This window comes from Mucor mucedo, assembly GCF_025094135.1.
Source record: "Mucor mucedo strain NRRL 3635 chromosome Unknown EV154scaffold_67, whole genome shotgun sequence".
NCBI lineage: Eukaryota > Fungi > Mucoromycota > Mucoromycetes > Mucorales > Mucoraceae > Mucor > Mucor mucedo.
In genome coordinates, this window is record NW_026252351.1 from 124,731 (window position 1) to 140,928 (window position 16,198).

The 16,198-nt window shown below is 36.1% G+C and overlaps 3 protein-coding genes across 3 annotated transcripts; all 3 read right to left on the minus strand.

The window, feature by feature from the left end:
• Positions 1–6,605: 6,605 nt before the first annotated feature.
• Positions 6,606–8,059, minus strand: EV154DRAFT_552917 (uncharacterized protein; the record flags this gene model as incomplete). The annotated part of the gene is made up of 5 exons (XM_051605087.1): positions 7,377–8,059; positions 7,103–7,320; positions 6,936–7,052; positions 6,689–6,865; positions 6,606–6,628 (listed from the first exon to the last, which is right to left on the minus strand). Coding segments are annotated over exons 1-5 (1,179 nt in total), but the record flags the coding sequence as incomplete, so codon positions are not given.
• A 1,944-nt stretch (positions 8,060–10,003) lies between these two features.
• On the minus strand, positions 10,004–11,608 carry EV154DRAFT_514064 (uncharacterized protein; the record flags this gene model as incomplete). Its single annotated transcript, XM_051602087.1, has 4 exons — positions 10,004–10,119; positions 10,141–10,608; positions 10,660–10,836; positions 11,595–11,608. 4 exons carry the CDS (start codon positions 11,606–11,608, stop codon positions 10,047–10,049), a joined length of 732 nt encoding a protein of 243 aa, XP_051456066.1. The 3' UTR covers positions 10,004–10,046.
• Positions 11,609–13,588: 1,980 nt separating this feature from the next.
• EV154DRAFT_482972 (uncharacterized protein) lies at positions 13,589–14,636 on the minus strand (the record flags this gene model as incomplete). The annotated part of the gene is made up of 3 exons (XM_051598540.1): positions 13,589–13,881; positions 13,946–14,524; positions 14,594–14,636. The coding sequence occupies 3 exons, from the start codon at positions 14,634–14,636 to the stop codon at positions 13,589–13,591; spliced, it is 915 nt and encodes a 304-aa protein (XP_051456067.1).
• Between the last annotated feature and the right edge of the window lie 1,562 nt (positions 14,637–16,198).

Consider the following 16,198-nt stretch of genomic DNA (forward strand, 5'->3'; position numbering starts at 1 on the left):
ACTTTGGACGACGTCAAGGCAGCAGTAGGAAAGCATTATGCTCAACTCATTCCCGAGGTGGAAAAGCCTCGTGCCCTGAGCAAATACAATGTCTTTTGCCATTTACAAAAGACTGCGCCTCTTGAACCTAACCATGAGGGCACCGAGGCAGTTACTTTGACGTCTCAATATCTGTCTGAAAAGTATAGAAATCAGACAGAAGCCGAACTCGAGATACTGGAGGCTCATACCCAGGAGTTGGAGAAAGGAAAGCTCATGGGAACCTACGTCAAGTCAGGATTGGCGAAATCCAAGGTGGAATCAACCCTGGTGTCCTTTATGCGTGCGATGAATACTTTTAACGAGTTTGAATTCGCATGTATTTACGGCCAGGGTGAATCTTGGTACGACGTGGTTGCTGGAGGTAAGCATATATTATTCTTTTTTTGGGCCATTGTTAATATTTATTATAAAGAGAATGTCGAGAAATTGGACATAAAGAAATTGAAGAAGGAGGTTATGTCCTTTGCCTCTCCTCCTCCTCCAGTGAAAAAAGGTTCTTATATGATACTAGTGAAAGTGACGATAAACATATATTGAATGCTTACATTTATATTAAGCTACTCCTGTCTCTGTGGCTGCGCACGTCCAAAGAGTTACTACGGCCAAGAATGCTCTCAAGAGCCTCATCAGTAAGATTAAATCAGAAAAATTCAAACTGTTTGTCTAAATTTATTATGCAGATGACCAATGTAGAACCTCTTATGAAAACGTTCCCTGGAAGGACTTGGTCAGAGGTGAGGATCTTGATGAGCTTCTCCGCGTAGAGGCTTTGGGTGAAGCCATTGACACTAGCAGGCGTATAGTTGTTGATGGCTGGCCATTAATTGATTTCGAGCTGAGAAACTTCTTGTTGCGAGGAAATTTGACGCGGGTAGAACGTTCTTACAATCAGCTCAGATTTAGAATGATCAACCCGCTTGCTGAGCCAAGCAGCCCAGTTGTCGAACCAAGTGACATGGAAAATCCATAAAAAAAAGGGAAATACACTTTGTGCAAATGTTTTTATTATTTTTGTTAGTTGTTATGATATCAAATGTCGGATAGATGATGATCTATGTTACTTACCAACAATCACATTTAAAGTGTTTTATCGTCTAAAATAATATTGCAACTTATTGTTCAATATCAATGAGTCAATGATTATAACTGCTGAGCTATGCATATAAGTATTGGCATAATGCTCATATGTTACTGATAATACGGTCAATGTTAACACTTCCCAAAGATGTAATCACTAGTCATGCAGGCAATGCCTAAGCCGATTAACCCAGTATATAAAGGCAAAAACAAGAAATACATTGATACTCAAGACTGCTTTGAAGCGGTAGTAAACTCTGCTGTAAGTCGTAGGGTATTTTAGCACAAGTGGCAGTAAACATTGACATCAATTACTGTCCCCACATATATTTATACTTGATCATTGTTTTATGAAAAATGAGCCGCATTCTCTTTATTTACAGTATCATAAGCGAATGCTCGAAGTTCCTGCCAGGGCTAGTAACTTTTAAAAATCTTACCCTCCCCCAAAGCCCTTGAGAAAATTGCTCATGATGGGTAAGTACAGTATTTAACTTCTCGAAGAAAAAGTAAAGCATCTCTGTCAAGTGAAGCAGACCTCGGTTAACATAAGAGCCTGGTAGTAAAAAGGCTTATTCACGTAGATGGCACGATAGCAACAGATGCACAAAGTTTAAAATCTGAAATAGTTGGGCACTAAGGTGGGTTAACAACAAAATATTGGGCGACATTTGCATGTTAATCAAGAGATTGTGCGATTGGTTCAGAGATTCGGCGGCTGGTAAGACCCACTAAGTATTAGGAGGTTGTAGAGATTCCTTCATAAATTGTAAGGTAGAAGGTTGGAAGGGTAATAAGTAATAGGTAAACAACTTGGGAAACCAGAATTGCGTCACATCTAACGAAAAGTAAATGGTTGTCATAGCGTGGGCCAACTTGATTGGAGAATAATGGTGCCATCGACGGAAAAAAATTTTTTTTTCTACTTCAGCTTTTTATTACAGGGTCTGGGCAGTTTTTGAGAGAGGCCCCACTTTTTTTTATTTACAAAATCTCTCTGCTAAAAATTCTCTTATGAAATAAATTGCGTTTATTCCAGATTGTACTAGACAATGTTGTGAGTGAGGTATACTATATGGAACACATAACATATCAATATTTTTTTGTTCAAATCTAAAGTTTCTAGAATGTTTACTCGATGCTTGGTTACTCATTGAAGATTTTTGAATTAACGTAATTACATGGAAGATTTATGGCAAAATTTTTTGCAATGAATAGCGTTGGACACGTTGAGGTTTGTAGTGCTTGATAGTGTATTCACAAGGTTCGAGAGTGTCTTTTCTAGACCTTTCATCTTGATTCTCGATTCATCTCAAAATCAGTATTTGTCCAAGCTCGTTAATAAAACTGCACTGTTTGTAAGCCTATCTTTTATGCTATGTCTGCTCAATTTAATTAATAAACCTCGGGGTCATCTTATAACTTTATTGCTCGAATTACCAGTGCCTCATCGTCTGCTGAACGGATAATATAACAGTAAATGGGTTGTCATTATGTTCAACGTGCTTTTACGTTAGGCCAACCAGCAATTAATAATGTACGCTTATCCGTCAATTGCCCATGTGTAAGCTTGCCCTATCTGTATCTCGCTCCACTAACCCAATGGGTCAAACTAGCATAGGTTGAACAGAAGACGCCCACTCATCCCTCAGTAAGCCGTTTTCACAATCAATATGAATAGCGACTAAACTGTTCCTTAAGATCTCTGATATGGCAGCGTGGCTGTAAGTATTACACATGTGGAAAGTCTAAAGAAGTACGAAGATTCATCTGCGGTTTTATATTATTGTGCGAAGGATTTTATAAACTATGAAGAAGATTTTGCTTCTTTCGAAATGCTGCAGATTTTATGTTTTTTAACCTGACATATACCGCCAAATGATAACGTGCGGACAGCTGTAAAGTTGTCTTACTATTTCGAGATTGCTGAATGAATTTCATTCACATATTTTAAGCTTTGATTTACAGATAGTACTAAAAAGTGTTAAAACTGGTTGAGCTAAAACACGATATGTCAAGTGCTCATATTCAAAAGCCAAAAATGGACCACAAGTTGAACTGCGTCCAATTTTTGTCGCTGTATTAAGAAAAATAAAATATGATTTTTATGTGAAAAAAACTTTTAGAAGTTTATTTTTTTCAAACATCAAAAATTGGCTTATCAAGTTTACCATACTTGAATACATTTTTGATAACATTTTCAGATATACGAAAGCTCTCTTCGTTTGATAAAATATTTTAAAAATATAAATTTTAGTTTTAAAGTTAATAGAAGACAATTGATATAATGCAAAGTAAATACATCTTAATCATATTAAAGATAATATACTGATAGTTTGTTTAATTCCGTATTATATTTATTATGCAATGAACTAGTGTTAATTGTTACATAGTATGATGTTGTGGTTTCGTTCCATGTCCTGATACAAAAAAAAAGTATTACATTTTTAATAATAGTATAATTCAATGTTGTGTCGAAACATCTAGTTCGTCCTATCTCTCATTCGAAGTTTTATATTCAGGATATAATTTTTATTCGTCTTTATCAGTTTTATAATCTTATTACAAAGCTTTGGTACAATACTACAAATAAATTTCAATCATAAATATAATGTTTATATATCATGCAATAAAATAATGTTATGTATTTTATAAAATCATACTAATTAAAAAGTTTATTATATGAAAACTAATGTTGTCCTTTACAGTGGCTTCAAAACAAAGTCTGCATACAGCTAGTATTAGAGTCATTAAACAATGAGGTATCCTTGTTCAATCCATTAAATCGATAATTGGGGGAAAAATGACATTACTACCACTACAAAGGAGTTATTCGACGTTATGGCTATTATAAAAAATTAAATCACTTAAATTGCGTGATTTAGTGTGATGGATAATATCGTTCTGAATGGGTGCTTTAAAATACTACAAATGCACGCTTAATGAAATTACTTGAAGCACGCTGTCTGGTATATACAACTTTTATACATGGCAGAATTCCACTCATTCTAAAAAAAATTATGCATTACTGATTTTTTTTAAAAAAAATTTATTCATCATTTTCAGCACCATCCAAGTTGAAGTTATCAAGATCTTCTTCACTCTGAACATCGGCACTCTGGGCATCGGTACTTGCGATTACAGGCTCATTATTACGATGGGGTAAGTGATGGGTCGTAAATTTAGCCCATTTAATGTTGACCTCCAAAGCACGCCCAAGAATGACCCAAGCACCAGAGCCTTGAACATGCTTCGCAAGTGCCGATTTCAAAGCTTTATTCTCCTTGCCAATATTATGTTTTAGCCAAAAGACATCCCGCTGCAATGAGTGTTAAGCGTCAGTGTTTAATACTATAATTTAAGCAATGTTTATTTAACATACCTCTAGTCGAACCAGCTCCTCCTGTAAGCTTTTCGATCTTAACCAAAGCGAGACGTCTTTTGACCATTTAACATCCCAAAAACCGTTCTCCTTTTCAAGAACAAAGTCCAAGGTGACATACTGTATATCACCTATTAAAAATGTTAGAGCTTTGTTACACTTTTGAGTAAGAAAGAAAGGTATATATTAAACCGTACCTCCATGCAAACTGCCAATCAGCTCCTCGTTGCCCGTGTTGTATATGGATATAAAGTCCATCACCTGGGACTTCTGCTTCCTCATAGCTTCTTGAAGCTTTGCAGCCTGCCTAGTTCCTGGTCAAAAAATAAAGTTAAGTCATTGGCAATAGACTAAACACAAAAGTACGTACCGATATGGCCGCTATGAAGTTTATCCCCAAGGTCAAAGTAAACTTGGACATTACTTCTTAAAATATCCCTATATAATGCCTCTTTGACCTTGAGGAAGGCCAACCATTGGGACTCGGCAAACTGGAAATATTCGCGCGCCAAGATTGTTGGTCTTTCGGAGACGTTACGACCGGCAGCCCTCTCCACATCACCAAGATACTTTTCGATCTTTGGCAACTCACTGCGGAAGTAGGACCTACCGGTGGAGCTGACAATATAGGCCGTATCGTTACCGTTGAGGATGCTCCTACAAATTGAAATAAAAAAAAATGAATTTGATATAAATTTATAAACATATTAAAATAAAAAAAAAGAGGACTTACTTAAAGCTAATGTAAACGCTCAATAACAAAGGAAAAGTATGTTCGTCTACATAGCTTTTTGGGAGTATATTCGTTAAATCATACCCAGAACATCCTCGCTCCCCAAGATTAGCCACTTGCCTGGCGTAACGCTCCTCAATGCTTCGGATATATGTATCCGTCCACACTCTAACCTTGTTGTCGACATTTTTTTTTTCGACAGCAAAGCGACGGATTTTCTCCTTTAAGGTTTTAGCTACCAATGCAAACATTTTACAAGAATTAGTGTTAATATGTATTGTCTTGTCTTCATTTAATTGACGTACCCAGATTGAGCCTGATGGCCGTATTCCTGTACTTGACAGCCATGTATAGGACATACTGCCGGTTCTCAACCGACATGGGCTTGGTCATGGTAATGTAGTTGGCTAGGTAGGACCAAAGTCTTTCCATGCCCTCACCGTCAGTTAACCCAAAGTTAGAGATATACCTCGGGTTGTACTTGGCCTGACAGTGCATTACATGGGCGTAGGCATGGAATACAGACAAACCCAAACGGTCAGAACCGGCAATCCTGGGGAAGTTCAGCTAAAACTTGTAAATTAATAGAGTAATAATTGGTGATTATAAATGCAACATACCTTAATAGATGGCTCCAATTTACATACAATGTCATACATGATATGCAACGGAACCTTTCTATTAAGCTGGTTCTCAACAGAAGCTATGGAAGCCAAAGGGTATTTGAACCTATATAAACTATTAATCCATGAAAAAAAAAATACATAACCTCTAAAATATTTAATGTTACCCTTCCCCGGAATGCATGTCTGCAAGTCCGAATACAATATCATGTCTCGCGCAACCACTACCAAAGACGCCACGCACAGGATAAATAGCCGAGGTTCGATTTTGGTGCATTAAGGCTTGGAAGACACGAGGTTCTTCCACAGCAGTCTTTTTGGTAGATATACCATCGGCGGTGCTGATGTCGGTGTCGGTGTCGGTGCTGTTGTTGTTGTTGTTGTTGTTGTTGTTGTTGTTGTTGTTGTTGTTGTTGTTGTTGTTGTTGTTGTTGTTGTTGTTGTTGTTGTTGTTGTTGTTGTTGTTGTTGTTGTTGTTGTTGTTGTTGTGTTGTTGTTGTTGTTGTTGTTGTTGTTGTTGTTGTTGTTGTTGTTGTTGTTGTTGTTGTTGTTGTTGTGTTGTTGTTGTTGTTGTTGTTGTTGTTGTTGTTGTTGTTGTTGTTGTTGTGTTGTTGTTGTTGTTGTTGTTGTTGTTGTTGTTGTTGTTGTTGTTGTTGTGGTGTTGTTGTTGTTGTTGTTGTTGTTGTTGTTGTTGTTGTTGTTGTTGTTGTTGTTGTTGTTGTTGTTGTTGTTGTTGTTGGTGGTGGTGTTGGTGGTGGTGGTGGCGGTATTCTTAAAACAAAAAATGTACTTTAATGCATTATATCACAATATCCCATAACTATTAATTACCTGTTCAGACTTATCGTATTTTTTGATCAAATCTCGATCCATCCAAAATTTCTTGAATCCATCAAGACCAGTGATCTTTGGCACATCATCGTGATCAGCCCACGATTTCCTGCATTTTAAACGGAAGTTACCATCCATCATCATAAACTGCTTGTCCTTAACATCATTAGAATTCACCTGGTGTATAAAATATTCAAATGGTTAATAATACGTAGTGATTTTTTTTTTTTTTTTTTTTTTTGCAAACCTCAGGACAAGCAGGACATGAGGTGGAAACGTCTTCCATCACCAGTTGTTCAGACAGCTCTACCATCTTGTTGTACATCAAGATGACGTTGGAGCATGATTCGCCCGAGAGGTTGGTCTACATGGATTTAGTTAATAAAACGCTAATAATTATTTACAAAATGATACCTTCTCGGTTCCTGCAGCCCAGCGACCATAGAACTCTGCAATCTTCTCACCAGAACCAGCGAAGATGTTTCTCAGTTCAATAAACATATTGCAGAGACTAAAATGCAGAGCCCCTTTCGGTTTGAAGGGCGAAAGAGGGAACATGCCTGATTTCACCAAAGCAACAGGCAATGACTGACAACTGATGCAGTATGGAAACTTTTGTTTCTTTTGCACACCTTTAAATAAACTTTGGATAAATATAGAGGAAATGCAAATAAATACTTTACTTTACCAGATACGAAGTATAAATCGACTTCTACAATTTCCAGGTAGGCCGAAGAGCACTCACATGACATTCTTGGGCCAGGAGTGACATCCATCATATCAGGCATGCTGCCTTTTTCACCTAAGTAAGACAGGTAAGATGCTGGCAAGGCCTTCATAAGAGTTTGCCAACGCATTTGACATTTTTCCAGCTTAAGTCTGTAAGCTGTCTTTTTTCTTGGGACAGTTTTGGTGGTAACTGGTTGGGTGGTGATGGATTCGATCTCGGAATCAATGACAGGTACCACCGGCTGATGTTCTGTAGGAATTCGTACCTCACACTCGTCATCCTGATAATCTCCACAATCATGATATTCAGCCCCAGGAACTAACATCTCCACATTGAAATCGTCAGGGAAATCGGGATCATTGTTATTTTCATCAGTGGTAGTGGCAATTACATCGCTGGTAATCTCGGGTGCAGTAGTCTCGGGTGCAGCAATCTCGGGTGCAATATCATTGAGGGAGCTTCTATTATGGACAGGAATGCGTAGGGGCCGAAATCTTCTTAATTCCTCTTCTCTACGCTCCTTCTCCTCCATAGCGGCACATAACCATTTTTCCCGAATATTAGCTTCTTCTATTTTTCTTTTTTTACTTTTGCTAAGGCCCATTTTAGTTTATAAGTTAATTTTATTAAAGTGAAACAGCAGCGAAACCAAAATCAAAAGTCACTCGCAATTAAGATTTTTTTTTTAAAATTTTTTTTTTGTGGTTTACCAATTTTTTTGTGGTTTTCTTGTGGTTTTAGTGGTTTTGGCTGTAAAAAAAAATATGAGGGTCAAATTTTGGTGGGCTCGGAGGTCAAAATGATTTTTTTTATTTTGCACTGGAAGGGTGAGGTGAAATAATATCATTCTGCAATTATTCCTAAATTAAAGTTTTATAACAGCATTCTGTCTACTATCTCATTGCTAGAGCCTAATATACACTACCTAAAGACCAAACGACTGAACGGTTGTAATTTTTAAGCCAATCACAGCTCAGCAACACCTAAAAAAAAGTTTTTTTGCTCCAAAAAAGCAAACAAAGTCAAAAGCGGAGTTTGAAATATTTTGTCCATTTTTGGATTATTAAAAACATTCCCAGCCAATCAATTATTGGCCAACGGCGTTGAAACTAGTATCATTCGAACGCCCGTGTTAAGGCGCAAAATGTAATTTAGCCGGATTCTTAAAGTTAATTCTAAAATCTATCTTAAAAACGATTTAAATTTCGTTTCCCTGCTTAAAATCGGGATTTTTGACTTTAAACGTGTGTAACAACATTTCAGCCCATCCAAGGGGGGTCATTTTATACATTTTTGAAGTGCGACAATTTTTAGCTATTTTAAGAAATTCTTTTCTATGTTTCGTCAGGGGTACTGATGTAGTGCACCTAGTGTATGACACTAAAACATCAATAAGTCAATGGGAACACCGTTCTTTGGGACCACAGTAGTACCGTTAAAAAGAGCTCGTTTTTGTTACGTCTGGTAGCGTTCTTGCAATTATCGGTCCGGATTTCGTCCGGGGTTGCTATCTTTATATAACAATTTTTTACAATTCTTATGTCATCTACGTTTTTTTGATTTTGCGGTCCAAGTCTAATGTTACCTGAACCTCTGGTAGAGGTAATTAGCTAAAATTGGACCGGGACCGGAGGTTTCGGTTTAAATTGAAGTTTACCACGATTAAGTTTTACGGTGTTAATTTATAAAAAAAGAGAGAGAGAAAAAAAAAAAAGAGAAATAAACCGGATGATGATATAAACTGTTTCCACTCGACCCTCTAATACTTCCTATGATGACTGTGGCGCATATGCTCGTATGTAGAGAAAACAAATTATTTTAGTCTATTACTTTGATGATGAGAATTTAAAAAAGTAAAATACAACTACAGATAAGCATATATTATAAAAGATACACACATAATTATTTTTAAAAAATCACGTTGAAGCTGTGCATGCGCAAGTAGCAAATTGCCATTTTGCAAGAGACAAAAACATCTGAGGTTATTTTCTGGCTGAAGGTTAGCAGGTAATAATGAAGAGCGAAGTTTATACATGGTTTTCTGTGCTTGACGGAGGCTGTCAACGACAACAAGAATGATATCTTTGTCGCCCTTCACTATTAAAAAGTCGGCAATATCCCATTGGTGAAGACGCACGAGGGGTACGATATTGCGGAATCTCTTTAAAGCGATGGGTAGGAGAGGAATTGGGTGTCGCCACACCACAAACACACCAAAAAAAATAGAAGATCATTTATTACAAAAAAAAGAAGAGTTTTTATAAGAAGTATCCTATCCTGCGTAACAATCAATCATATTATTATTGGCTGCAACACTTGCTCTATATTCCATTTTTTCTTTTTTATAGTATCACATATTTGAAGCTAGTCCAATAATGATTTTTTTTTCTGTTGCCAATAAGTGCATATCGGGTTTTGTTCAACTCCTTATTGTTTACGAGCACTGTTTAATTACATGGAATAAAAGTCATGTTCTTTTTTGTTTCATCACAGTAATTTAAATCATTAGATAGAAAACACATGTCAGAATTTTTTTATACGAACAATGATAATTTAATACTTGGAAATAAAAATAAAAAAAAACCCCTTGACTTTAAAAAAATCATAGAAATAAAGAAAATCAATTTTTCAATGTAAATTGACGGGGATAGCCATCACAGGAGATGTTCTTTGGTTGGGTCGGGGAGGGTACCACGATGGGCTTTTCTTTAATTCATCTGACTCATTTAATTTCTTGATGCTCGAGCTTGGATACGAAACATTTGCATTGTCCTTTGCATTCATGGTAAGGTTTCTACAACTCATCCATTCATCTCGGGTAGCTACCAAGGTAACGCAAAGAGATCTCATGAATTGGAAATTTGTGACATCAGAGGGAATGATATGGTAATCAACCTGGTTGTTGACATAGATGGTGTTGAATTCATGATTAAGGCTATATTTAAAAATTTCTAACCCACAGAATGGAAAACAACTCATTTCCCTTTTGATGTCACTTTCCAGCGAGTCAATGATATCTTTGGTTTCTACTAGCAATTTTGTATGGTCGAAGTCGAACTTTTGCTTCGGAGGATGCATTCGACTAGCTTCCATTTTCATCATGTCGTACTCCTGGTGCTGTTGTCCTTCTCGTCTATCGTAAATGACGCGAACGTCAGCCCTCAGGCGGCTTGGCAACATTGAGCATGAGCTTTCGCCTTATCTCAATCGTAAACCCGTATTTTGCACAAGCTTTTCCAACAGTGGCCCCCAGAATTTGACAATAAAGTCTTGCTCATTATTTTTAATATTGTTGTCAAACATGTATTGATTATGAGCCATAACTTCGGTAATAAAAGCATGGGCAAACAGAGTGAAAGCTTCGTCTTGTGTTAACTTGCTTTTTTTTATATAAGTACTTGTAGATGTAATCACTAGCCTTAATGATATCATTTTCGGCTAACGGCTCTGCTCTACACAGCATCTTTTCGACTTTTGATGTCATAGCAAGTGACCTTGCATTCCCCTTTCTTGCAAGTGAAGTTCTCAGCTTTCTCCACTGATCAGGAGTGAATAACACTGACTGAGCTTCCGAGTAATTATACGACAAATCCAAAATACTGTTTAAACCAAGCCTAACACGTAAAGTATGAGTTAGCACTGTGTCTTCCTTTAAAGATATTACATGATAATTTACTTACGTAATAATTGGCTTCAATGTATTATCTTGATAATAATTAGGATAGAGTGAGATAGCTGAGGTTTTGATAATTGCACCCACAGACCTTTCCAATCCTTGTAACAATAGCCCATCTTCTTCTTGGATCTACAGTGTATAAATGAGTGAAGAGTGAACACTTAAAGAAGTGGAAAATTTCTTACCTCTGCAAGTTGTGGTGGCTGTAGTTGTGGTTGTGATTGTGGCTAGCTTGAGATAGTTTTACCCTTTTTATTTATACTTTCAAGTAAATCTGCATGATAAGTATTGTTGAAAATAAATGCCTCTTTTAAAGAGCGCTTGAATGATGCTTCAGCCCTTAGGTCTTGTGGATCATTTGAAAGTGTCAGGAACGTGGCTAGGAATATATTATAGCAATAATATCAGGAGATACCTACTAGTTATACAAAGACAAAGGAAGAGAGGTTTAAAAGTATTCAGTAATAATAAAGAGATTATGCAGGGAAGGGGAGGGATACAAGATAATCGACATGGAACGGGGATGGCGATGGAAAGGGGGAGTATTTATATCTTTTTCGATAACATGGGTTTGCATTTAAGAATGTCTTGGCTTACTTAATTAGTCTTAGTGTTGGTTTCAGCTTACGTGGCGGAAACCCATGAGTCATGATTACTAATTGCTTGGCGTCGGTGATACTTGGAAACGAGTCATGATTACTAATCTCTTGGAAGCGGAGGTTCATTGCGTGGATAGTCTTGGAAGGCCTGGAAGGTTCTGGACACTGGGGTTGTTGAATCTCAGCATGAGATTCCAGAAAATTCCAATAGTCAGGGATTTGTGGTCAGGGGCAAAGTGCAAAGTACGTGGTTCATGACAGATAGATGACGTATGCGGAGATTTTGTGCTGGCCTTTGATTGTGCTCGCGCCCAACGCAAACGTCACATTTCATATATAATATGTGGCTACGTGTTTCCTTTGTTCCTTCTTTACAAACAGACACGTCGTCCATACACCATTTTCTCAGTAATAGAGATTACATCGACCTTCTAATTGTATTGCCCTTTAGATATAAATTAAACTATCAAGTAAAAAATAAAATAAAAAAAAGAGTACTTAAGTTTGTCCACTATTTTCCATTTTATACACATGCTCTTTGTTCAGTACAATGACTTATTTTATCCTATGCCTTACTTTAGTACCAACTTATTTTATATAACAAAATATACAGGCTCATGTTCCTCTTAACCTTTATTTAAGAATGCATTTTATGGTTTGTATTGAATGCCATCACGCCTTCATCCTGTTAATCATAATATACACTACAATCTTATACTTTCATCTTTACAAGTTGCACGAAGAAATATATTAAGAAGATCAGCTTCTCAGTCTTTTTTGATACATCCTTTTAGTGCTAGCGTTGTTTGCTTTACCATACCCCCATTGAATCTTTTTTTGCCTGTGCAGTATTATTCTTTACTCGTTCTCATCATCCTTCTGTGCAAAGAAAATGAATCTATCAGTACTGTTCAAAGTCAACCCCCTTGCACTTTTAGTAAGCCCCCTTCATAAAGAAGCTACTTTATTTTGCCATCAACCAATGCGCTGTTTCAGCCAATAATAATGCGGCTTGTCGTTACACAGGATACGATCTTTCCTATAAATACACTTCCTTTTTTTCACTTTTAAGAAATATTATTTGGTTTTGTGTTCACCTAAAATTGGGATTTATCTTGTAATTGATACTAGTAGTATTTCCTCCTCTTTTTGTTGCTGTTTGTTGTCTATTGTAAATTATACAATCACATCATCTTCTTATATAAACCCGTCGTAAACTCTTTTCTCTTTGACATCTAAGATTATATTCTCTTCTCATCTCTCACTGTATTATTATCGATTTGCGTTTAATTGTCTTATCCATATATTTTATCGTCTAAGATCACTACAGAAATACTCTTAATAAACAATAAAACTAAGTTGACAACTAAAAGCCTGGTGCTCACTATCACAATTGTTATAAAATTATAATTGTCCCTTTTTAAACCTAAATTCGTACTAGCGCTATATCAGCGCTTATCATGAACAGGCCTCCATGATACTGTCTCCCTTTTCCTTTTCTTGTTTAGCGTGACTCATTTATAAAGACGCTCGGGGTTCGTGTTCCTTGTCTATCACTTCACTCTCTCTTTGCTGACTGCAATTCCTCTACCCAAACTGATGACTCTATACATGGAAGAAAAATCTCGTACTGATTCCTTCTCATAGGTCTTGGCACTTTAATAGAACGACTTACCGCGTTAGTCTTTCACATTACATTACTTCCATTTTCTTGTGCGTTACATTGTAAAGAGCCGTGACTCTTTAAAAATAAAAGGACAAAAAGAAAAAAAATAGAACCCGGTCTTTTTTAAGTGCTCTCCCCTTTGATATTCTACTGTGTGATCATCATAATCAGTCAAACAATGCAACTTTTAAAAAAGTAAAAGTAATTCATTTCACATACGCAACATTAATTATATTTTTAGCTTATTTTTTATTGGTTTAAAATCTACATAGGCTAATTCGCCGATATTCTTAAGCGTGCTGTCATCAATTTTCAAAGCACGTAACTTCTCCGTCAAATCCTTGTTTTTCTTAATATAACCAATGATAGCATGAATGTCTCTATCATTGAATCTTCGCATCTGATTTGTCGAATACAATGTAAAAATTACTGCTGCGCCCTGATTGAAATGCTGTAACAGCAAGTTGAATTTTCTACCGGCTGCTTTCAGGGTGTCGATCTTGGAATATTTATAATTGCATTCTATTTTACATGTTAGTTTTAATTCGATGTTGTTGTTTTTACTATTATTAGTAGTCTTAATTACTTTTTAAAAAATCTACAACTGTAGCATGAAAGCCTGGGTAATCTTTCTTGATTGTCTCACAGAGGCAAAACAAACGGAATGCACCAGCGTATTGGATTAATAATCCCAGATTTCTATATCGTTCCCCGCTATCATGATATCGATGGATATCAACAATATACTTCGTCACCGCTTCTTTATTAGTATCATCAAGTAATTGAGGTGCAATTGGAACATCGATCCTCTTCAATCTGACATCCTCAGCCAATCCTTCTAATTTCTCTTGAACTTTCTCCAAGTCCGGAAGAAGTGATTTCGCAGTTTGTTTCAACTGCTCTACATCTACCTTATCATTCTTGTTGTGCTCCGAATTATCATTGGTTTTATTATTGTCTTTGGCCTTAGAAATATTATTTTCCTGATGATGATCATTGTCTTTATGATCGTCATCAGAACATTCTGCCTCATCATCGATATAGGGATTCGTTCTGTATGTTTTTCGTTTCTTACCAGAACCACTGGCACTTGTCTCCTCAAGTATGACTCTTTTTCTTGGTGTTGCCATTGGTCTTCCTTCAACAGGCAATACTGTTGATTGATCTGATTATGTACATGTTAAGGTACATGCACAAATATACCTTTTTTTTTAAAGAATAAAAAAGAGCTAACCTTTTGCTGGCAAAGTAATCTCTGCTTCATCCAAACATTCCATGATTATTTGAGTATGTTGGTTTGGATCTATAGAATACAATTAGCTATTTTCCTTTTCATGAACAACCATACCATGTACTTACAATGTTGTTTCAATGCATCAAACATTTTTTTAAGCTGGTTCTTTATAGGCTCAGGCATTTTAATCGTTTGACGATAAAGAGAAAAAAAAGAAAAGACACAAATTTGACATCAATTGCTTCTTTTTAAATGCAAGCGGAGTCAATCGCCATATTTTTAATTGCACGAAGAGTCGATCGCGTACCTGTCAAAAGCGACTTTTTTTTTATGCAAGAATACAAATTAAATTAATACATTGTTCTTTTACGCGTTCTTCCCATCACACCAGCGCGAGTGCGTTATTGAATACTACTCTTACTTTATTACCAAAGGTAACTTTAGTGTCTTTATTCCACAATCCTTGCTTCCACACTAAATAGTAAAAACAAAAATAAAATTAAAGCTTTCATTGCCATACGTTTTAAAAGATGCATGAAATACCTATTCTTAAAAAACCATTTGGCTGTCATCCCATAAAATGGAATCATAAAATCACATAGTTATTACTTTGGCTTTTAGTTTGGATCGACACATATAACCCACAGACCATTACATAAAAACACATACTACCTGTTGCATTTATTTAAAGGGGGAAAATAAAAACCGTTTTACCTCAGGTGGGAAATAAATAAAAAAAAAGGACGGGGGGAGGGGAGATACTGACGTTTATCAGTTTATGAAAATAATAAAAATAAAAGAACAGCCTGCGTTTTGTAATATATACTTGGTTCAATGACTTTAATCTTAGGGGCTATAAAAGCATAAAACTAGCACAATTAATATATTAAAAATTGGAGGGGTAATAGTTTTTATTATTTTTTTATACGAGTATGTCGATGATGCGCTGTATAATGCCTTACCTGTAATTCTCTTTTTTCTTTATCATGCAGAAAGAAGCAACCATAGAGTTTATTTTTGAGGACTACCATAAGTAATAAAAAATCCCCCTCCCCCTTATGCTAAGAATGGGGAGTTGTTTATAAATATTAAATACAGAGTAATGATATTTAATAAAGACATACCAACTGACACTCAATAAAAATAGAACGTCTCCATATACCCTCTTATTTCACGCACACTATAATCTATAAGAGACTCTACATAATGCGGCTGTATTTAATTCTTTTTTTTTATAGGCAGCAGAAATCTATGTGCAGTCAATAGGTGTTACCTGTAATACTGATAGGGACACAAACATGTCTCATGCATGTATTTTACAAGTAAGCCATCATGTCTGATCATAACTATCAAGTTTACAACACTGCTTTGTCTTTTAAAAATGCTTTTCTGGTGCCGCTGTTGTATTCCTTTGCAAAAAAAAAAAGTATGATTTATACCATCATAAGATGGATGTTATTTTATAAGTATCAGCATGCCCTTGTTTATAACCGACTAGTTTAACGGTTAATTATGGCAAAAAATATACATGTATGCAATTTATACGTGTAGGCTACATCTTTTAAATATACAGGTACTAAGGGAATACAGACTATGGATTAAACA